Consider the following 25,879-nt stretch of genomic DNA (forward strand, 5'->3'; position numbering starts at 1 on the left):
ACTTTAAATACAAATTGTTATGTTGAGGGATACTTGTTTTTATCCTGGAGGTTTATGTTAGTTTAGATCCAGGTACGCATTATAATTTTACAAATATTCAACATAACAACTAAGCTTTAATGTCTCGTACCAAGTCTTTATTAACATGATGGGTATAAAAAATTTGCTTCTCACATACGCATGCTGGTACGTAGTCCAAACAATAGGACAACTATAAAACATCAGATTAACAAATCAGTCATCCCGAAAATCAGATGCGTATGACCAGCAGATATATGTGAAACTACTTGTTTTCGGGGACGACCATTTTGTATTTTTGGAGATAGTTGGAAGGTGGTGGTAGTGAAGGGGGTGGGGGTGGTGGGAGGACTGGAACTATGTGACTTATGAAATGACATTCTGGGGTTATATAACATCTTAGAAAGTGATTATCACCAGAAACAGATTTGCGCTGGTTTAGTGAAATAGCAGTGTAAGCATATATAAATTCCAGGTGATGTTGCCACTTGTTACATTTTAGTTAAACATTGTCTTAACATTTTACCCTTAATTTGACATCTGCATTTAAAACAATGCACTAAAACATCACAGAAAATGACTCACATTTTTTTTAATCGAGTCAATATGTAGTAATTTTTACAGATATGGTAGATTCTCATAACCGATTCAATTCGTGACTGTGTTTCTATTTAACCATATATATCTATTGTTAACCAGAGTTAAAAGTCGAGACAATTTTTTGTAAAAATCCACATGCATCATTTGCGAAAGGAATCGTAATTTTTCAGCAATGTTTTACCCCTTTCTCTTCATTCACATTAGCTCTATAACATTTTGTTCATTTTAGAAGCACATAATGTATATTTTCAATCAAATCAATCATGAAATGAGGGACTTCTTTTCGCTCGGATACACTTACTTTGGATAATGTGGGTCAGGTAACTTTACATTATTCCAGGCCATATTCGTTAAGAAAGTGTTGCAATCCCAAAATGTCCAAGTTTTATTCAACATGTGCTTTAAGACTAATTACCATATTAATACGACAGCAAATCAATCAATGGTTATTTTACTAAGAAGTGACGCCATTCGATATGTATAGAATGATCCAGGTGAATAGCATGTGGTAAAAAGTAGCAACCATTATTTTTCTAACACTGTTGACACTACTATGTCGTGTTTGAATCGAAATAACAAGCTCCCAAGAATGATTTTTCGTTGAACTACCAGAGTGTGTTGTTATTTCTAAATTCACTTTTTTTCAGCATTCTAGAGATATCGGAAATAACAAAACACTTCAAATTATATGGAAAGTTGCCTTTCTTTTATCCATTTTCTTTTCTTTTTTCTTCATGTATGAAATGTTTGAAACGTCAATATTATTGCATTGAAAGAAATCTTCGTGGCAGTACTTTTTTGAACTGGAATATATTTGGTATAGAATTCTGGCTTACGAAAGGTCGGTGGTTCTACCCAGGTGCTCCCACCCCCTGTGATGAAATATTGTACGGAGGGGCACATGGGGTCTTCCTCCACCATCAAAGCTGGAAAATCGACCTACCATTGTGCCGGTGCGACGTTAAACCCAACAAAATAAGTAACTTTATACGAAGTTATTTTTATATAATAAATTTTGTTCGATATAATAAAATAAATATCACATGGAGGCGTGTGTGACATTGATATTGTCAACCCTCAAAACAGAATGCCACCACTCGGCTTTCGTCTCTGTCATTCTGCTCTAGAGTTGACAATATGATATTTATATAATATTGATCAACCGTTAGCGATTGATATTTTTTCTCATAGGACATTGAGTCTAAAGCTGAATGGTCACTATTCAGTCTTATCACTAGGTCAAATTACATGATAAATAGCTGAGCAGTCAGCCATTCTGCATCTTGTCCATAAAAATGCCAAAAAAAAAAAAAATCAAAAAATGATCTGAAACTTGCCTGATAAACTACTGATAGAGGAATAAGATTTAAGTGCTTTTTATGAACACTATATAATAATAAATTTATTGCCTCTGCCCTGTTATACTGTTGAAAAACGGCGTAAAACCCAAAAACAAACATCTGCCCTGTTATCATTTACATGCTAGATCAGAGGTATAGACACATTCATCCAATGTCCCATAACGGATTATTTAGCTAAGTAGCTCACATAAAAATTTCCCCACGTAACTTTAAAAATTTAAATGTCAGCAGACATTTTTCACTATAATTATAGTTGTAATTATGCTAATTATTGTATAGAAACATTATTTTTGCGCGTAGAGAATATTCTTACATTACATGATTGTTGTAATTGTGTTGGCTATAAATGTGTATTTGTCATTTTATGCCAGATAAAGTATATGTTATATTAACAATTAATGCAATCGAATTAATAATAGCCTACGACGTTTAAACAGTGCTGCAACAACTGATTTTTTCCAAGAAATATGTCACGTCATTTGCTATAATTTACGCCAGAAGTAAAATGAAAAAAGAGGCCCGTCCAAGTATAATGTTCAATGAAAGGTGTTACGATTACTTAATAAATGTATGTCTCTTATTCAGATCCACAATTTTTAAGTTTTTACATACCAGTTTTCGGGACACCAATACCACCAGTGCATTTTCCAAAACTTTACATGAAATAATTAATATTCTCCTTGAACTCGAGACGACAACAAATCAGATTTTTCACCAGTTAACAAGTTTTAATGTGTTTACTTAAGAAATAACAAATATGTTCCTTATCAGTTAATAAAATATGGACAGGAGTTCGGATGCATCATACAATTAAATCACGAATGCGTAGCAAATAACTGAAACTAAACACTGATTTTGTAGGGTTCCAAATTAAAAGATCTAAATTATATAATAACATTACATATAGACATGAAATAACCACGCAAATGCTTCGCATTTTACAGCACTACATTTTTGCTATTATAAAAACGTCCCCACAAATGGAAAGCGTTTGCATTCTACGGAATTTTCTGAAATTAGTAAATTTTTTATTGAAGTATTAAGTAGTTACAGCTGTCAAAATGTTATTTTCAATAACATCTTAGGTCGGATATCAGAAGTAAATACTTCATTCAATGTTTATATAGAATATATGCAGTTTCTACAAACAGTACACGTCAGGCTACATGATGGCACTGGAACATACACGCCAGGTCAATGCGGCATATAAACAGGTGAAAACTTGAGTCTGAAAGATTGGAACATGAATTATAATTCATTTACTGTCAAAATATCTAGCTGACATTTGTGGTGCTTACAACGCAAAAATTGTAAACTACGCACACGACCAGATATAGATGCACTGGTGTTGAAGTTGAAACTTACCGGGCTGAAACATTTTCTTACGGTAAAGTTAAAAAAAATAAAATAAATTCATCAGTTGAAAATTTGAAAATTTCATCAATGAACTTATCATTGAAAAAGTCGAGGATTTAGTCGGCATAGAACGGAAGCTGAGTAGAATTACACTGTCATGTTACAATCGTAGGGTGGAATGGACAGCTATATTTTATTGTAGATTTATGTATAGGTGATTTCGCTATACATGTATATAGCAACTGCTGCGGATCGTTTTAGAATTATAATTAAAATAAGACTTGCCACTTTGATTTCTGTATATGTAGAAGATTTATGTATTATATAATATCTCTCTTGTTTTATTTGATAAAGCACCGTAACTTTAATACGCCACGAAAACGCACGTGTACTTTTCCCGCCAAAATAAACGCTTATGTTTGTTTGCGACAACAAACAGCATTTGGGTAAACCGTGGGTACCTTTCAAGTCGAAAAGCAAGAGATTCGGATCTATTCTATCATGTCAAGATTCCGGCGGCACAAATAGCAATACTGCCGATATATTAATAACGTATGTATGACACAAATCTTACGGGTCACTTACTTGTAAGCATATTTATTCAGCTGTGAATTCTAGTAACTCTATCGTAGGAAAATATTATCTGAAACGAACAACCAGTAGTTTAATCTCCTGTATCGTGAAAGATAAGTTTCATTTAATTAAACAAAAAAAAACAAAAAACAAAAAAAAAACAACAGAAACTACATGTAACTAGAATAGATCTGTATGTAATGATATTACGCTTGACAGATTTTAATATAGATCTTTTAATTTGGAACCCGAAAAGATCAGTGTTTAGTTTCAGTATTCTATCATCAAAATGACGCAAAAAAGTCGAAAAAATCAGAACGATCAATCACTGTATTTCATAAACAAAGCTACACCATATTATCTCGGATTTTATAACCGGAAGCTGGATAAGGTATGGCGGACTACAAGAACGGTAATTTTGATAAGATTAGTTAGCTGGTAAATTGAACGACATTATTATATTTTTTGTTAGTTGTGCTCAGTGTAACATAGGATGAATGTTTTTTCTTTCATCTGAAAGTTTGTAAACATTGATAATTGAGATGCTGTTTGAGTTATCAGCTGGTATAAAATGACTAAGAATACGCTATTTACGTTATGCCAAACTGTACTATTTTATAGTGGATATGATAATGCATATACTCTTGATAGAACTTCAACCGCCTGTGATTTATCAAAATATGTCATAAAATCTTTGATATAAATACGCCGAATCAACACGGCAATTAGCATATAAAAACTACATATTCCATCTGTGTAAAACTAGCCTAAGGTTTGCCTTTTTCACACGGCAAAATGTAACACTAATGAAGATATTTTACATTCAAACTCAGCTGCATGCAGTTCTTTAGTTTCCAACACAAAATGCAACAAATTATTTCTGAGACATTCACTGAAAAGACGAAATCAAAATTATATCGTAAGCGTGTGGATAATGGCTAATTAACCTACGGCATACGTTTCGATAAACTAAGATAAATGCTGTATTCCAGTCAATAAATTACACTGGTTGAAACGTGACGAATTTCCGTTCAGACAGAACTTCAAAGCGCTATGCTGGTGATTTATGATTATCAGAATCGAAGGTCCCCTGATTAGCGGTAAACACCCTCTAGAAGCTTGACTTTATTTTCCTTACACATATCGATGTTTAAGAAAATATGTACATGTAAAGTGTCTTTCATTTCCAATTTATAATAACTTCTTTTGAGTATTTTTTTTTTCGGATACATCATTTGGCATCAAAGTTTTGGATTTCCTTAGATCTTTCTATGCACAGGCTCGGAAACAATTTGAAGTTAAGATATCATTTTTTCTGTGGAGAGGCCTGGACGTGGGCGGGCGGATATGCACTCTCACCCCTTTTCATTTTGCCCATTGACGAAAAGACAATAAAGCATGGTTATATCGTATGTGTCATTTTAAACCAGAGATGTTAGTTTGTTATGCCTACCATGACGAACTTTATTATCTAAAGAAAAATGAAAAGTTATTTTGTTAAAACGAGACGTGAGGTGATGTTACCCTATCTAGGCTCCATTGTCTGTGTTATTTGAAAGTCGTTTTATGCACACCCTGACGTTGTATACTATTCAAAGAAAAATGAAAGGTGATTTTTGTGAAAAGGATGTAGGCGGAATGTTCCCCTATCTACAGATAAAATGCATGCGATATCTAAAACCCGAGTTGTTAGTTTGTTATGCCTACCACGAGATAGTTTAATATTTAGAGAAACATTTTGTGAAAGGGGTGATGTTACCCTACCTATGGCTCTACAGTATGTGAAACATGAAAAGTGATTTTGTTATATGGGACGTGGGGTGATGTTACCCTATCTATGGCTCTACAGTATGTGAAACATGAAAAATGATTTTGTCAATTAGGACGTGGGGTGATGTTACCCTATCTATGGCTCTACTGTATGTGAAACATGAAAAGTGATTTTGTCAAATGGGACGTGGGGTGATGTTACCCTATCTATGGCTCTACAGTATGTGAAAAATGAAAAATGATTTTGTTACATGGAACATGGGGTGATGTTACCCTATCTATGGCTCTACAGTATGTGAAATTTGTTACATGGGACGTGGGGTGATGTTACCCTATCTATGGCTCTACTGTATGCGAAAAATGAAAAGTGATTTTGTTAAATGGGACGTGGGGTGATGTTACCCTATCTATGACTCTACTGTATGTGAAACATGAAAAGTGATTTTGTCAAATGGGACGAGGGGTGATGTTACCCTATCTATGGCTCTACTGAATGTTTTATTACACACACTCCTTTTGTTAATATAATATGCACACATTTAAAGAAAATTGAAACGGGAGTTTGTTAACGGGATTTGGGGAGTTGTTCCCCTATCTATGGCTCTACTGTATGTGTTATATATCTGTATATTTATTTTACAATATCCCCCCATAAAAAGGACAAATGGAATTTCCTTTTTCATTCTGGAAAGCCTTTTGTGTAAGGACCATGCTTTCACGTTGAACAGTATAATACAAACAATCTGTTTTAGTAGCCTTCATAAATCGATTACATAGTTTATTTTATAGACAATAGATGAAACACACCGGCTGAACCACGACTTGAGAGCTAATATATACGCAAATGTTATCTAATATGATTTATAGACAAATTATCGAACGTACAGAAACTTTAATTCTTAGTAAATGAATACCCATGAAAAGTATCAAAATTTATCATTCTGTCCTACCAAATTAGGACTCTTTTATGTGTTTAAGTTCTTAACTTTGGTGCAATTCCTGTTCGAAAGTAGGACCTGTTTTACAGCTGTAAAACGTCTGTAAAAGATCTGTATTTTGAAATTACAGTCATAAATGACCTGTAAGTGAAAAATTACTAGAAAGTCAGTTGAAAGTTACAGGTGTAAAACATGCAGGTCTAAAAAATACAGCTGTAAAAATAGTTGAAGATACAGCTGTAAGATGGCCATGTCTCAAAATTACAGTTTTAACTTTTTTGGAGGGAAACATAAGCATTGTCAGCCATCTTTAATGCATTTTGACGGAATATAACTGAAATTCACAGAGACACCACATGATTTAAAATATTGGAATTGAAACTATTGGGGAGTAAGTGCAAATGTTTAATTATCTAATATAGTTATAAAAGGACATGTTTCAGTACATATATCAACTATTTACACTATATTAGAAGCTGATAAGTTTAAAAGTTATAATGGCAATATTGTCAAATATTTTCATGACAAAGAAAGTTTTATAAACAAGATCTGATGCATACTTCTACCTTATTTCATACTCTTTAATTTTGCAATTGCTTTACTGTAAATGAAAACATTTTGTTCTTTACTTACTATGTTATTTAATTGGCCATGTTTGTAGTAATGGCTATCCTTTCTAGAGAATTACAGTTCATCCTAAAACTTTTTGTACCTCTGCCTCTCAATTTTTAATACCTGTAATATTTCTTAAGTTGTTACATTTATGCATATTTACAGCTGTTACTTTTTCATCTCATTTGCATATTTGGACCTGTTTTACAGTCGTTTAACAGCTGTAAATTGAAATCTGCAGCTGTTAAATCAAAGTTGTTATATAAAATCTACAGTTGTAAATTTGAAATAATCAGGACTATAATTTTGAACAAAAATGCAGGTATTTTACAGCTATAAAATTTCGTACAGGTTAAGCTGCCGCACACTCATAAAAGTATTTATTCTGAACCATTACATTTAATACTTGTTTTCACTGACTGGATGACTTATAGGCCCACTCTGCCGGGTGCTTTCTTCAATCTAATTTCAAAGGATGGGGATGAAAGGAGGGGCGAAGGGGGGTGACGTTGGCAATCTTCCATTTGCTCCAGTTCAAATGTATTAATTATCAGCCGTAGTATGGTAGAGTTCATAAGGATTTGCAGCATTTGGTTATCGTTTCTTAAATAATTTTAGAAGATATATATTACTAAATTAGTAATTAAAAATATGAAGATTTGTTTTGAGATTTCTGCCTTTGTTTTGTGTCATTTTGAATACATTTTCAGTAATAAGATGTTTTTCTGGCCCCACAGATGCGCTGGACAAACCTCGGTTTATTAATTAAAACTGCAGCGACACAAGATACTATGATGGAGTTTATTGTGACCTTGGATGTGAATTAAATATTCCACTCAATGGCTCAGACCGTATGACATGTGAACGAAACGGATCAACTGACAAAGGTGTTTGGGTTTGGGATTCCGATGTGCAACCATTGTGTGAAGGTGCTTATGTAAAATCTTATCAAAAAGATTAAATCATTTAGTGGAGCAGCTTAGTGAGAAAATCTAAGGAAATACTTCACTTGATGATACAAGTATGAAATCTACACGAACTGTTCATCATATGGTCCAGATTCAAAAATAATCGAGGGCCACCTAAGAATCATCCATTTTCAAGATGGCCTCCAAATTTCAAATGGCTGCCAGAATTGAGGCATATTTCAAATAATCAGGATCTGTAAGTTTCTAAAATATCATATTTGTTGGGATATAACATGTTTTCCCTATCAATTTGTTCCCATAAGCTGATATATTTATTTTTAATGTTGCCTTTTCCAAATATTGACCCATTTAAGAAGGTCGCCATCTTTAAAATGACTTTTAGATACTGTTCTTATCACGGCCAAGTTTGAGTTTTCTACTTTCAGTGCTATAACCATCAGCTATTGATTAGATCCTGGTCCCAGATAAACTTGAAAGCATATTATTATGATATTGGCCTGAAAGAAGCTAATATGATTTATATGGACGTCTCTTCTTTTGAATCTGTTTTCTGTTCCATCCTTCATTTCTTGCTTTGGTTCACTGAAAAGCAGTCTCAAAATCATGGCAATACTGAACCATTGCTTATCAGCTGAAACAAAATCTTTAATTAAATGATATGTGTAATGATTCTATAGAACGAACTACAAACACTACAAGGGCACACTGATATAGTTCATAATGTCATGTAACTCAACTTGGGTTCAGTGACAACTTCAATACGTGTATAAAATCTACAAAATACTCTTTGATCCGCCCTCATGATGGTTGAAGAGTGGTTTCCGAATAGACGGAATCTGTCATCTGAGAAAGCCGAGCCAAGAAGAACGGTGCTTCAGTCCTCCGGATGTAATACAGATCGCACAGGAGTTACATGTCACTGGATGAACAATCGTTCTAGGTGTAGGAATAGCATCAAAAAAATCAAAACAAGTCGTATCCCATACAGCAAAATGTTAAAATATATATTGAAGGCGGTAAAAGGATAGTGCCTTGGCCTTCAAATTATAATAGTACACACTTTGTATTAACAGATACCATATATCATTGTAAGTTTAAGTATCTGTGCTTTTGTTTATGTTCTGTTTCAAACTCTTGATACTATCAAAAAGAGTTTAATAGAAGACCTCCTAAACTGTGGAATAGCTTACTTAGATGCGTTAAAAATAAAAATAAACTATTTAATTTTCGTGCGGATAAAACAAGACGTATCACTAATGGTGATTAATAGCCCCAGACATTAGCTTATTGTCAGAGGAACAAGGTTATTGAAAATATGATACATTGCTTTGTATATTGTACTGGGAGAAAAAGTACAAAGACGCAAAAAAATGTTGTGCAAAACTGTATTAGATCTCCAAACTTAACTGCTGTACCTTAAAAAGCAGAAAGTAGGTCAAGATCAAGGTCACTGAAAGTCAGTTTTGAAATGTTTGTTCAAAACTATACAAGTGGTTCGAATTTTATGGCAATATCTTAAAAAAAGAAGAAATGAAGTCAGTTGGTCAAGGTCATGGTCAAGGGACCATGTAATCTTCTTTGTAATCTTGTCTTTTGGCAGTTTCTGTGATATGAGGCTCCATAACCACAAATCAAATCAAGCCTGCTACATTTTCGTTTATGTCGTGTTTGGAGACCTGTGGGTTTCCTCTTTTTTATTTTGTTATATCACCAAGGGTCATCAACTAGTTATACTTAACATATAAAGTATGTTAAAAAATCCAATGTTCGTATTTGAAATAAAGGGCCACGACATAGTCAAAAATCATTCAAATGGAACGTGTTTCGCGGATGCATAACTACACTTGGTACCAATGATAATAGTAATAAGGTGTGAAAAAAGTCTGGCATACAAGGACTAATAGGTAGCGCGGGCATTTTTTCCATATACATATATAGAAAAAAAAATTAAAAGGGCTATAACTATTTGAAAAATGATTAAAACAGAACATGATTTGCACATGTACAACTTGACTTTGTACCAATGATAATTGCAAGGTTTGATAAAAGTTTCGCTAATGATGACCGAGAAATAGCGCGGACAAGTTTTCCATATACATATAAAAAAGAAAAATAAAGGGCCATAACTAAGTGAAAAATCATCCACATGGAACCCGCTTCGCACATGCGCAACTTGGCTTTATATGTAATTTATTAATATTATTATTATTATTATTATTAGTATACCAGATTTATATTATTATTATACCAGATTTATATAGCGCCCTTTTCATGATCAATTTCACGTAGTTCAAATGCAGCCACACAGGGCGCATAATTCATCCTCTACTAGTACAGACACAGAGCGAACTGACCAGAGGGACAGAGTGAGACAAAGCCCTCACGACAGAGAGATCAGAAATCAGATACAGGCTTGTCCGGCTAATTTAGCCTGGCTCGTTGCGAATAGACATCCTGGTTCTTTAACGTGCCCAGTGTATAGCACTGATACACGCAAGGATTATACTGATAATAATGACAAGGTTTGATTGAAAACTGGCGAGTAATTGCTGAGAAATAGCGCAGAAAAGTTCCTTATACAGACGGACGGACCGGAATCCAGAATAGCCCCCAGATATCTCGGGATATAATGATAACTGTGCAAACCAATAAAATGATCATAGCAACAAAAGGTGCCGATATTGTTTGCAATTTAGATACAAACAGAAATGCGCTTGCTCCATGTAATCACGAAGAAGCCGATAATTGTATATTTGTTCATGCAAAGCATGCCTCATTGACAGGAAACCGGACAATTACCATTATTAGTTAGTATTTGTTATGGCAGTGTATTGATGATTTGTGACTTGCTTGCTTGGTCCTCACTCAAAGGCATTGCCATCGTTTCTTGCTTTTACCGGTTGCGACACTGTTTTCTGCATTTGTTGGCAAGGACAAGAAATCTGCATGGCAGGAATGGAATGTTTGTGAAACAACTACGGTTCAAAGTATTTCATAGTCTCGGTGTTGCCAAATACACAATAAATGAGTAGGAAATGGATACATTAGAACATTTTTGTTATATTGTATGCTCGATCAAGCACGACATGCAAGGTGGATGAACCTCGACTTGATTTGTTTGCTCGGAAACAAAGAGCGTATAATGCGATTCCACCAACAAAAATTGCTCTGAAACAATTCATTAAACGAGCGATTTTTCAGGCAGGTCATGTCTGTGGTAAAGAAGCTGTTACCATGCAGCAACTGCCGCCTCCGTCAAACTGGAGATGGCTGAAGCAGAACAATGTGTGGATCCCTTATCGGATGGAATTGTCGGTTTTAGCTGAATACTTCCAGGTCCTTCAAAAGTGTGGCTGCAAAAGAACTTCCTGTACTGGAAATTACAAATGCCACCACTTAGGTCTGTTATGCACAGCAATTTGATGTTGCAGCTGTTAAGAAAATGACTAAATGAAGTATATGCATATTTTTTTTTGTTTCGGTTAGAACACGATTTCCGATATGTATAGTTTCATGGGTATAGTATATCAACAGAGATAGTTTGTTTAGGTTTGCATTATAAGAAAATGTTGCTCTTGACTGTGCAAGTGCTCACGCTGTCCTATTTCTTTATCCCCTCGTGGTCGCATTTTCTAACGATGTTAATTTATTGCATTTAATGTAATCTGAGTTTAATGTATGCAAAAACTTAATTGTTCAGATGTCTAAAGCCTTGAGCTTAGTCATACAAAACTGATTACAAATTAAAAGAATATGAATACTACAGACTGGTATTCTGTTCTAAACTGAATCGAAAGTGTATAAATAAAAACAAGGAGCTGCGTTCAATAAACGTTTGATGCTCCCAGTGGCATCCTTGTCGATAGATTTTGCACCTAAGTCTAAAACGCGGTCAAGGTCAAACTGAGGTCAGGTGATGTTTGAACATGAGGAATGGTCACAGTTTAATTCTGTATTAGTATCAATTCATTCTTGTAAGGAGTATTGATGCTAGACGAAACGGTTCAATTTGGTTAACCAAGAGATGACCCATATAAAGCAACCTAAGTCCAAAATGAGGTCAAGGTCAAGGTCAAACTGAGGTCAGGTGATGTCTGAAGATGAGGAATGGTCACATGTTACATCTGCATTAGTATCAAGTCATTCTAGTAAGAGGTATTGATGCAAGACGAACGGTCCCATTTGGTTAACCTCGTATGGACGGACGGACTGACGAACGAACGGACGGACGGACGGACAGGACAATTACTATATGCCTTCCGCATCAGTAGATGCTGGGAGCATAAAAATGCTATCGTTTTAATGTATCACATGCTTGCCTCAAATAAAGTACTGAATAGTAAATACAAAATGGCGGCCATTTTGTTTTTGCGGCGGCCATCTTGAAAACGACATTATTTTAAGTGGCCCTTGATCTGATGTTAAAGCGCATGCCAGGTAGTTACTGTCCTGTAAATTTGATGCTTGTATCATCAACTGAAGTATTTTTGCAATATCCTGCTCCAGTGGAGCAGCTTAGTGAGAAAATCTAAGGAAATACTTCACTTGATGATACAAGTATGAAATCTACACGAACTGTTCATCATATGGTCCAGATTCAAAAATAATCGAGGGCCACCTAAGAATCATCCATTTTCAAGATGGCCTCCAAATTTCAAATGGCTGCCAGAATTGAGGCATATTTCAAATAATCAGGATCTGTAAGTTTCTAAAATATCATATTTGTTGGGATATAACATGTTTTCCCTATCAATTTGTTCCCATAAGCTGATATATTTATTTTTAATGTTGCCTTTTCCAAATATTGACCCATTTAAGAAGGTCGCCATCTTTAAAATGACTTTTAGATACTGTTCTTATCACGGCCAAGTTGAGTTTTCTACTTTCAGTGCTATAACCATCAGCTATTGATTAGATCCTGGTCCCAGATAAACTTGAAAGCATATTATTATGATATTGGCCTGAAAGAAGCTAATATGATTTATATGGACGTCTCTTCTTTTGAATCTGTTTTCTGTTCCATCCTTCATTTCTTGCTTTGGTTCACTGAAAAGCAGTCTCAAAATCATGGCAATACTGAACCATTGCTTATCAGCTGAAACAAAATCTTTAATTAAATGATATGTGTAATGATTCTATAGAACGAACTACAAACACTACAAGGGCACACTGATATAGTTCATAATGTCATGTAACTCAACTTGGGTTCAGTGACAACTTCAATACGTGTATAAAATCTACAAAATACTCTTTGATCCGCCCTCATGATGGTTGAAGAGTGGTTTCCGAATAGACGGAATCTGTCATCTGAGGAAAGCCGAGCCAAGAAGAACGGTGCTTCAGTCCTCCGGATGTAATACAGATCGCACAGGAGTTACATGTCACTGGATGAACAATCGTTCTAGGTGTAGGAATAGCATCAAAAAAATCAAAACAAGTCGTATCCCATACAGCAAAATGTTAAAATATATATTGAAGGCGGTAAAAGGATAGTGCCTTGGCCTTCAAATTATAATAGTACACACTTTGTATTAACAGATACCATATATCATTGTAAGTTTAAGTATCTGTGCTTTTGTTTATGTTCTGTTTCAAACTCTTGATACTATCAAAAAGAGTTTAATAGAAGACCTCCTAAACTGTGGAATAGCTTACTTAGATGCGTTAAAAATAAAAATAAACTATTTAATTTTCGTGCGGATAAAACAAGACGTATCACTAATGGTGATTAATAGCCCCAGACATTAGCTTATTGTCAGAGGAACAAGGTTATTGAAAATATGATACATTGCTTTGTATATTGTACTGGGAGAAAAAGTACAAAGACGCAAAAAAATGTTGTGCAAAACTGTATTAGATCTCCAAACTTAACTGCTGTACCTTAAAAAGCAGAAAGTAGGTCAAGATCAAGGTCACTGAAAGTCAGTTTTGAAATGTTTGTTCAAAACTATACAAGTGGTTCGAATTTTATGGCAATATCTTAAAAAAAGAAGAAATGAAGTCAGTTGGTCAAGGTCATGGTCAAGGGACCATGTAATCTTCTTTGTAATCTTGTCTTTTGGCAGTTTCTGTGATATGAGGCTCCATAACCACAAATCAAATCAAGCCTGCTACATTTTCGTTTATGTCGTGTTTGGAGACCTGTGGGTTTTCCTCTTTTTTATTTTGTTATATCACCAAGGGTCATCAACTAGTTATACTTAACATATAAAGTATGTTAAAAAATCCAATGTTCGTATTTGAAATAAAGGGCCACGACATAGTCAAAAATCATTCAAATGGAACGTGTTTCGCGGATGCATAACTACACTTGGTACCAATGATAATAGTAATAAGGTGTGAAAAAAGTCTGGCATACAAGGACTAATAGTAGCGCGGGCATTTTTTCCATATACATATATAGAAAAAAAAATTAAAAGGGCTATAACTATTTGAAAAATGATTAAAACAGAACATGATTTGCACATGTACAACTTGACTTTGTACCAATGATAATTGCAAGGTTTGATAAAAGTTTCGCTAATGATGACCGAGAAATAGCGCGGACAAGTTTTCCATATACATATAAAAAAGAAAAATAAAGGGCCATAACTAAGTGAAAAATCATCCACATGGAACCCGCTTCGCACATGCGCAACTTGGCTTTATATGTAATTTATTAATATTATTATTATTATTATTATTAGTATACCAGATTTATATTATTATTATACCAGATTTATATAGCGCCCTTTTCATGATCAATTTCACGTAGTTCAAATGCAGCCACACAGGGCGCATAATTCATCCTCTACTAGTACAGACACAGAGCGAACTGACCAGAGGGACAGAGTGAGACAAAGCCCTCACGACAGAGAGATCAGAAATCAGATACAGGCTTGTCCGGCTAATTTAGCCTGGCTCGTTGCGAATAGACATCCTGGTTCTTTAACGTGCCCAGTGTATAGCACTGATACACGCAAGGATTATACTGATAATAATGACAAGGTTTGATTGAAAACTGGCGAGTAATTGCTGAGAAATAGCGCAGAAAAGTTCCTTATACAGACGGACGGACCGGAATCCAGAATAGCCCCCAGATATCTCGGGATATAATGATAACTGTGCAAACCAATAAAATGATCATAGCAACAAAAGGTGCCGATATTGTTTGCAATTTAGATACAAACAGAAATGCGCTTGCTCCATGTAATCACGAAGAAGCCGATAATTGTATATTTGTTCATGCAAAGCATGCCTCATTGACAGGAAACCGGACAATTACCATTATTAGTTAGTATTTGTTATGGCAGTGTATTGATGATTTGTGACTTGCTTGCTTGGTCCTCACTCAAAGGCATTGCCATCGTTTCTTGCTTTTACCGGTTGCGACACTGTTTCTGCATTTGTTGGCAAGGACAAGAAATCTGCATGGCAGGAATGGAATGTTTGTGAAACAACTACGGTTCAAAGTATTTCATAGTCTCGGTGTTGCCAAATACACAATAAATGAGTAGGAAATGGATACATTAGAACATTTTTGTTATATTGTATGCTCGATCAAGCACGACATGCAAGGTGGATGAACCTCGACTTGATTTGTTTGCTCGGAAACAAAGAGCGTATAATGCGATTCCACCAACAAAAATTGCTCTGAAACAATTCATTAAACGAGCGATTTTTCAGGCAGGTCATGTCTGTGGTAAAGAAGCTGTTACCATGCAGCAACTGCCGCCTCCGTCAAACTGGAGATGGCTGAAGCAGAACAATGTGTGGATCCCTTATCGGATGGAATTGTCGGTTTTAGCTGAATACTTCCAGGTCCTTCAAAAGTGTGACTGCAAAAGAACTTCCTGTACTGGAAATTACAAATGCCACCACTTAGGTCTGTTATGCACAGCAATTTGATGTTGCAGCTGTTAAGAAAATGACTAAATGAAGTATATGCATATTTTTTTTTGTTTCGGTTAGAACACGATTTCCGATATGTATAGTTTCATGGGTATAGTATATCAACAGAGATAGTTTGTTTAGGTTTGCATTATAAGAAAATGTTGCTCTTGACTGTGCAAGTGCTCACGCTGTCCTATTTCTTTATCCCTCGTGGTCGCATTTTCTAACGATGTTAATTTATTGCATTTAATGTAATCTGAGTTAATGTATGCAAAAACTTAATTGTTCAGATGTCTAAAGCCTTGAGCTTAGTCATACAAAACTGATTACAAATTAAAAGAATATGAATACTACAGACTGGTATTCTGTTCTAAACTGAATCGAAAGTGTATAAATAAAAACAAGGAGCTGCGTTCAATAAACGTTTGATGCTCCCAGTGGCATCCTTGTCGATAGATTTTGCACCTAAGTCTAAAACGCGGTCAAGGTCAAACTGAGGTCAGGTGATGTTTGAACATGAGGAATGGTCACAGTTTAATTCTGTATTAGTATCAATTCATTCTTGTAAGGAGTATTGATGCTAGACGAAACGGTTCAATTTGGTTAACCAAGAGATGACCCATATAAAGCAACCTAAGTCCAAAATGAGGTCAAGGTCAAGGTCAAACTGAGGTCAGGTGATGTCTGAAGATGAGGAATGGTCACATGTTACATCTGCATTAGTATCAAGTCATTCTAGTAAGAGGTATTGATGCAAGACGAAACGGTCCCATTTGGTTAACCTCGTATGGACGGACGGACTGACGAACGAACGGACGGACGGACGGACAGGACAATTACTATATGCCTTCCGCATCAGTAGATGCTGGGAGCATAAAAATGCTATCGTTTTAATGTATCACATGCTTGCCTCAAATAAAGTACTGAATAGTAAATACAAAATGGCGGCCATTTTGTTTTTGCGGCGGCCATCTTGAAAACGACATTATTTTAAGTGGCCCTTGATCTGATGTTAAAGCGCATGCCAGGTAGTTACTGTCCTGTAAATTTGATGCTTGTATCATCAACTGAAGTATTTTTGCAATATCCTGCTCCAGTGGAGCAGCTTAGTGAGAAAATCTAAGGAAATACTTCACTTGATGATACAAGTATGAAATCTACACGAACTGTTCATCATATGGTCCAGATTCAAAAATAATCGAGGGCCACCTAAGAATCATCCATTTTCAAGATGGCCTCCAAATTTCAAATGGCTGCCAGAATTGAGGCATATTTCAAATAATCAGGATCTGTAAGTTTCTAAAATATCATATTTGTTGGGATATAACATGTTTTCCCTATCAATTTGTTCCCATAAGCTGATATATTTATTTTTAATGTTGCCTTTTCCAAATATTGACCCATTTAAGAAGGTCGCCATCTTTAAAATGACTTTTAGATACTGTTCTTATCACGGCCAAGTTTGAGTTTTCTACTTTCAGTGCTATAACCATCAGCTATTGATTAGATCCTGGTCCCAGATAAACTTGAAAGCATATTATTATGATATTGGCCTGAAAGAAGCTAATATGATTTATATGGACGTCTCTTCTTTTGAATCTGTTTTCTGTTCCATCCTTCATTTCTTGCTTTGGTTCACTGAAAAGCAGTCTCAAAATCATGGCAATACTGAACCATTGCTTATCAGCTGAAACAAAATCTTTAATTAAATGATATGTGTAATGATTCTATAGAACGAACTACAAACACTACAAGGGCACACTGATATAGTTCATAATGTCATGTAACTCAACTTGGGTTCAGTGACAACTTCAATACGTGTATAAAATCTACAAAATACTCTTTGATCCGCCCTCATGATGGTTGAAGAGTGGTTTCCGAATAGACGGAATCTGTCATCTGAGGAAAGCCGAGCCAAGAAGAACGGTGCTTCAGTCCTCCGGATGTAATACAGATCGCACAGGAGTTACATGTCACTGGATGAACAATCGTTCTAGGTGTAGGAATAGCATCAAAAAAATCAAAACAAGTCGTATCCCATACAGCAAAATGTTAAAATATATATTGAAGGCGGTAAAAGGATAGTGCCTTGGCCTTCAAATTATAATAGTACACACTTTGTATTAACAGATACCATATATCATTGTAAGTTTAAGTATCTGTGCTTTTGTTTATGTTCTGTTTCAAACTCTTGATACTATCAAAAAGAGTTTAATAGAAGACCTCCTAAACTGTGGAATAGCTTACTTAGATGCGTTAAAAATAAAAATAAACTATTTAATTTTCGTGCGGATAAAACAAGACGTATCACTAATGGTGATTAATAGCCCCAGACATTAGCTTATTGTCAGAGGAACAAGGTTATTGAAAATATGATACATTGCTTTGTATATTGTACTGGGAGAAAATGTACAAAGACGCAAAAAAATGTTGTGCAAAACTGTATTAGATCTCCAAACTTAACTGCTGTACCTTAAAAAGCAGAAAGTAGGTCAAGATCAAGGTCACTGAAAGTCAGTTTTGAAATGTTTGTTCAAAACTATACAAGTGGTTCGAATTTTATGGCAATATCTTAAAAAAAGAAGAAATGAAGTCAGTTGGTCAAGGTCATGGTCAAGGGACCATGTAATCTTCTTTGTAATCTTGTCTTTTGGCAGTTTCTGTGATATGAGGCTCCATAACCACAAATCAAATCAAGCCTGCTACATTTTCGTTTATGTCGTGTTTGGAGACCTGTGGGTTTCCTCTTTTTTATTTTGTTATATCACCAAGGGTCATCAACTAGTTATACTTAACATATAAAGTATGTTAAAAAATCCAATGTTCGTATTTGAAATAAAGGGCCACGACATAGTCAAAAATCATTCAAATGGAACGTGTTTCGCGGATGCATAACTACACTTGGTACCAATGATAATAGTAATAAGGTGTGAAAAAAGTCTGGCATACAAGGACTAATAGGTAGCGCGGGCATTTTTTCCATATACATATATAGAAAAAAAAATTAAAGGGCTATAACTATTTGAAAAATGATTAAAACAGAACATGATTTGCACATGTACAACTTGACTTTGTACCAATGATAATTGCAAGGTTTGATAAAAGTTTCGCTAATGATGACCGAGAAATAGCGCGGACAAGTTTTCCATATACATATAAAAAAGAAAAATAAAGGGCCATAACTAAGTGAAAAATCATCCACATGGAACCCGCTTCGCACATGCGCAACTTGGCTTTATATGTAATTTATTAATATTATTATTATTATTATTATTAGTATACCAGATTTATATTATTATTATACCAGATTTATATAGCGCCCTTTTCATGATCAATTTCACGTAGTTCAAATGCAGCCACACAGGGCGCATAATTCATCCTCTACTAGTACAGACACAGAGCGAACTGACCAGAGGGACAGAGTGAGACAAAGCCCTCACGACAGAGAGATCAGAAATCAGATACAGGCTTGTCCGGCTAATTTAGCCTGGCTCGTTGCGAATAGACATCCTGGTTCTTTAACGTGCCCAGTGTATAGCACTGATACACGCAAGGATTATACTGATAATAATGACAAGGTTTGATTGAAAACTGGCGAGTAATTGCTGAGAAATAGCGCAGAAAAGTTCCTTATACAGACGGACGGACCGGAATCCAGAATAGCCCCCAGATATCTCGGGATATAATGATAACTGTGCAAACCAATAAAATGATCATAGCAACAAAAGGTGCCGATATTGTTTGCAATTTAGATACAAACAGAAATGCGCTTGCTCCATGTAATCACGAAGAAGCCGATAATTGTATATTTGTTCATGCAAAGCATGCCTCATTGACAGGAAACCGGACAATTACCATTATTAGTTAGTATTTGTTATGGCAGTGTATTGATGATTTGTGACTTGCTTGCTTGGTCCTCACTCAAAGGCATTGCCATCGTTTCTTGCTTTTACCGGTTGCGACACTGTTTCTGCATTTGTTGGCAAGGACAAGAAATCTGCATGGCAGGAATGGAATGTTTGTGAAACAACTACGGTTCAAAGTATTTCATAGTCTCGGTGTTGCCAAATACACAATAAATGAGTAGGAAATGGATACATTAGAACATTTTTGTTATATTGTATGCTCGATCAAGCACGACATGCAAGGTGGATGAACCTCGACTTGATTTGTTTGCTCGGAAACAAAGAGCGTATAATGCGATTCCACCAACAAAAATTGCTCTGAAACAATTCATTAAACGAGCGATTTTTCAGGCAGGTCATGTCTGTGGTAAAGTAGCTGTTACCATGCAGCAACTGCCGCCTCCGTCAAACTGGAGATGGCTGAAGCAGAACAATGTGTGGATCCCTTATCGGATGGAATTGTCGGTTTTAGCTGAATACTTCCAGGTCCTTCAAAAGTGTGGCTGCAAAAGAACTTCCTGTACTGGAAATTACAAATGCCACCACTTAGGTCTGTTATGCACAGCAATTTGATGTTGCAGCTGTTAAGAAAATGACTAAATGCAGTATATGCATATTTTTTTTTGTTTCGGTTAGAACACGATTTCCGATATGTATAGTTTCATGGGTATAGTATATCAACAGAGATAGTTTGTTTAGGTTTGCATTATAAGAAAATGTTGCTCTTGACTGTGCAAGTGCTCACGCTGTCCTATTTCTTTATCCCCTCGTGGTCGCATTTTCTAACGATGTTAATTTATTGCATTTAATGTAATCTGAGTTTAATGTATGCAAAAACTTAATTGTTCAGATGTCTAAAGCCTTGAGCTTAGTCATACAAAACTGATTACAAATTAAAAGAATATGAATACTACAGACTGGTATTCTGTTCTAAACTGAATCGAAAGTGTATAAATAAAAACAAGGAGCTGCGTTCAATAAACGTTTGATGCTCCCAGTGGCATCCTTGTCGATAGATTTTGCACCTAAGTCTAAAACGCGGTCAAGGTCAAACTGAGGTCAGGTGATGTTTGAACATGAGGAATGGTCACAGTTTAATTCTGTATTAGTATCAATTCATTCTTGTAAGGAGTATTGATGCTAGACGAAACGGTTCAATTTGGTTAACCAAGAGATGACCCATATAAAGCAACCTAAGTCCAAAATGAGGTCAAGGTCAAGGTCAAACTGAGGTCAGGTGATGTCTGAAGATGAGGAATGGTCACATGTTACATCTGCATTAGTATCAAGTCATTCTAGTAAGAGGTATTGATGCAAGACGAAACGGTCCCATTTGGTTAACCTCGTATGGACGGACGGACTGACGAACGAACGGACGGACGGACGGACAGGACAATTACTATATGCCTTCCGCATCAGTAGATGCTGGGAGCATAAAAATGCTATCGTTTTAATGTATCACATGCTTGCCTCAAATAAAGTACTGAATAGTAAATACAAAATGGCGGCCATTTTGTTTTTGCGGCGGCCATCTTGAAAACGACATTATTTTAAGTGGCCCTTGATCTGATGTTAAAGCGCATGCCAGGTAGTTACTGTCCTGTAAATTTGATGCTTGTATCATCAACTGAAGTATTTTTGCAATATCCTGCTCCACAATTGTCACAAGAAAACAAAGTAAACTATCTAAAAATTACTTGTCTTCATGAAATATAAATAATAACATGTATCTTAAATTAACGCCATATCCATAAAATATTGCATAAAATGTCTAACATTGAACCTCTTTTCATGTCAAACTTACATGTACGTGCAATTATTCGTAAGATGTTGGAAAAGCATACGAAAATTATAAAGAAAACACAAAAGAAAGTGTAATGAATATCAAAACTTCTAATAATTTAATGCAGTTCTATGAAACCGATATTAAATATCATTAAATATGTATACTAAGTAAGATAACTGCATATAAAATCTATATAGATCATTTGAAAACACAGAACACATCAAACAATTCAATTGCAGACTGCGATGCTATGAAATATGCAGCTCTTTTAACACCCCCTTCCCTTGCACCCGGTTTAGCAGAAAATTTACCTAAGGGTACAATTTATGGAGCTCAATAATTAATAGAACCGACCGTTACTTTATATTAGTTATTAGTTTCATATTAAGAGAAAACAATGTGTCCTTATTTCATATTTCGTTATTTGATTAAGCATGTTGTATCATGGGATTGGAATTTGTCATTAAGCAATTACATGTAAAAAGTATTTATATTAAGGGTTATCTGGTAGCCATGTTTACCGGGGATGCTTTAGGACACTGACTACGATCATCTATCTTCCTCTCTGTTTGTTTGAACCAAGCTTTGTAAACTTTTCATGTATTGTAGCAATAACAGGTAGCTTTCATAAAGTCTGAAAATCTAAAAGAATACTGATGGGTTTCTTTACACCATCGATATTTGATAATAGGCAAATGACATGATAAATTGTATCCGTAGGATTCAAATTATTACAAATGTATGTGTATGTTTTATATTTCAGTGGTAAACTGTCCACCATTAGATCCCCAAAACATGGGGCTCTTATAACTGACTCGGTAAATGCCCGGCCACTTCATGTCATGTTGTGTAAGGAAGGTTACGACATCCCAAGAGTTGTAACCGATGCTTTCCAAGGGAGATTAGTCTGTCAAGACAGTGGCAAATGGTATCCATTGTCTTCATTTCCTGATTGTATAGGTAGGCGCTAGTTTTTGAATATTTTTGTTTGAGCCGTGCCATGAGAAAACCAACATAGTGGCTTTGCGACCAGCATAGATCCAGACCAGGCTGTGCATCCGCGCAGTCTGGTCAGGACCCATGCTGTTCGCTTCAAAGCCTATTGGAATTAGAGAAACTGTTAGCGAAAAGTATGGATTCTGACCAGACTGCGCGGATGCGCAGGCTGGTCTGGATCCATGCTGCTCGCAAAGCAACTATGTTGGTTTTCTCATGGCGCGGCCTATTTTACCATTAGCATGTTGCTATCCGCAACGACGAGGAATTGAACAAACTGTTGTCTGGTGTGACCATCGCACAAGGTGGTGTTCTGCCAAACATCCAGGCCGTTCGTGATTAGTGGTATATTTCAGAAAAAAAGTGCGTTTCTATGTTATGTAGGTAAACTTTTATTGCAAACGTCTTTGCCACTGTCATTTTAATTTTACTTTAATTTTGATAGATATAAAATAAGTGTTTAGTGATGCCAAATACAAAATTTAAATGATACATCAATGCCAAATTAGTTATTTTTCTAATCAATTTTATAAACAATTATAATCTGTGATCCTGCCATTTCTTTTAGCCTTTCAAAATACTGTTGATGAATTCATCTGTTGTACAAGCAACCCATTCTGTACTCCACATAGAAATATGGGTTTGTTTGACTATCCTTGTGGTTCAATGCCTGTTTATCTGAACTATGGTCTATAGAAAAACAGACGATATACAATTCAAAAGCCTTGATTTGTAAACACCAGATAGCTGTATTTGTTAAGTAATTAGAAATTCTTCAAAACGTATCAAATTTGATATTTGAAATCGCTATATATTTACAAGTAACAAAATATCAACAGCCGCATGTAAATGCTCTTCCCGAACAATCTCTAGTTTCCAACACCTTGCATTCACTTCCTTAAATATATTGATCTGCTTGACCATGAAGTTTTGATCCATCAGTGATGTGCGTGATTTACATCTGTTTGATAGCTGAGGGCGAAATGGTTGTAAACGAATTCAGGTGTACTAAAATTCCTCCAGGCAGTCACAGTGGTCATTTTGACAAAAAAAGAAATATCGAAATTACAAAATTCTGCTTCTCTTTTAAAAAATACTGCAACAACAGTTTATCAGTTTTTCTTTACAAAGACACGACACAAGAATTTTTGTGCTTTTGGATATTTTAAGAACAGTGACCTACACTACAGTGACCTTTACTGCACTTTATACTAAATATTGCATTATGGTCATTTGTAGGAGTATTGTCGCTGTAATTGGTATCTGTTGTTTTCAAAGTACTTAAAGTGCTGAATGCGGCGGGCTTAAATAAAAGACATTCATTTTAATTTTAATTGAGTACTGAAATATAACAGAAGAATATATTTAACATTTTCTCCTTGATAAATATGGAGTTTTCTTTTTCGGTTGTAATTATAAATTTGCATGCAGGATATACATATTATATCATTCAATACATAATTTTCCTTTCCAGTCGGCAAATCAGCAAATATCATTTGTACCACGTGACTGTCCAATATATTACTGTATTGGATCCACTGTATTCCGTATTTGACCAGATTAAAATTTGATTCTAATCTGCATTTTAACTAAATGATAAAAGCCGCTGAAAGATAAAAGTATCCGCATGAATATCAACTTGATGTTATGTTTCTTTATAACTATAAAATATGAGTTCGTATCCGTCAGATTCTCTTTTCTCTTTTTTATTGAATAACAAGAAAATATTTGTAAAACCAAATGGTGTTCACCCATATATGATTGTTCCATATTAAAAGAACAAAATTTGAATTCACAGACGGACATATATACAGTTTACTCATATTACTAAACAATCAAATATTAATATCTCATTGGAAAATCATCCCAACAGAACATGAAGACAATATGCATACCTCCTCTTGATAATGAAGCAGACTACGAATTTTCACTGAATTCCAAAAAATATCCTGATTAGAAGATGGCGCCATAATTTACCTGTTAAAGGGCAATAACCATAATACTGGAACATAAAAAGATGATCATTCTGCACATTTCTTGGGTGCAAAGCTTCTGTAGCTTCCGGTGAAGTTTCGGTCTAATTCAGCCAGTGTTCGTTGAGGAATACTCCGAACAAAAATTAGTACTATTATAGTGTACTAATGTTAAATAATCAAAGGGCAATGATTCAGTGAATCATCCGACAGGAAAGCACATTTCCTTTTGAGATTGAAGCGTCCTTTGTTGGTTTGATTTCAAGCGATTTCAAGCCAGTGGTTGCTTAAGAATACTCCGTACAAGCAATAGTACTATAAATAATCAAAGGGCAATAAGTAAGTGAAAAATCATCTAACCCTAATCTGACTAAAGAACTTGATCTTCTTAACGAAGATCTGAGGATACCCTATTGACATTCCTCTTTTGTATATTCGGATTTTTAATTTTCGAAAATCTATTTTTATTTGAGGCAATCAGACGACTCGTTTCAACAAGCATTTGGCTTGACCATTAAAATAGCGCCGAATGTCAAAGGGTGAGAAAAGTATGCAGTCAGTCTCGGGCTCGAACCCGGGACCCATCCTTACAGGGTGAGTGCTCTACCGACTGAGGAAACCAGCTGCCTGAGACATAATTTCCCGTTACGTTACAAAGTCCGTACCGTGTCATATGATACCTCTCAAAACACGAGGGCACATTCATGAAAAAATATGGATATAAACATTCATGTTATAAAAGTCGAAATATGACAAAACCTTCAGTTTTAAAAGAAAATCATTTTTTAGCCCAAATCTGGAGTCCAGTCCCTTTGAGAAGCAATTAGTTTTAACAGTGTTTTAAGTTCATTTATTGAAAACGTATTAAAGGCACTAACCTAGAGATCTAACCATTTATGATCTAACGTGTGATACACAATTTAGGTCAAACAGTCAAAGTAAGATGAGCGAATTCTGTTAAAAATAAGAAAAATACCCTTATGAGTCACATCATTTACGTAGTTTACATGATTTTGAAAAAAAGCATGTATCTTTAATTTAGATGTTGCTGTTTTGAAAGTTTTGATACTGAGATGTACCAATAAATATTTATATATAACTTAATAATTGTTCAGTGAAATATAGTACAGTCCAACTGTTCAAGTGCTCCAACTTGCTCGGCCATGTACCAGGCTGGACACGATTAATTC

The 25,879-nt window shown here is 35.3% G+C and overlaps 2 protein-coding genes across 4 annotated transcripts in view; one reads left to right on the plus strand and one right to left on the minus strand.

The window, feature by feature from the left end:
* Window positions 1-25,879, minus strand: part of LOC123552495 (NADPH-dependent diflavin oxidoreductase 1-like) — a 288,089-nt gene that overhangs the window by 133,981 nt on the left and 128,229 nt on the right. The window lies entirely within an intron of this gene.
* Window positions 7,977-25,879, plus strand: part of LOC128549008 (uncharacterized) — a 48,536-nt gene continuing 30,633 nt past the window's right edge. The window contains exons 1-2 of the mRNA XM_053524936.1: window positions 7,977-8,157; window positions 22,484-22,680. Of these exons, the coding sequence (XP_053380911.1) occupies window positions 22,563-22,680 (118 nt within the window). The 5' untranslated portion in view covers window positions 7,977-8,157; window positions 22,484-22,562. The remainder of the gene's footprint in view (window positions 8,158-22,483; window positions 22,681-25,879) is intronic.

The sequence above is a fragment of the Mercenaria mercenaria genome, chromosome 15, assembly GCF_021730395.1.
Source record: "Mercenaria mercenaria strain notata chromosome 15, MADL_Memer_1, whole genome shotgun sequence".
In the NCBI taxonomy this organism is placed as follows: domain Eukaryota; kingdom Metazoa; phylum Mollusca; class Bivalvia; order Venerida; family Veneridae; genus Mercenaria; species Mercenaria mercenaria.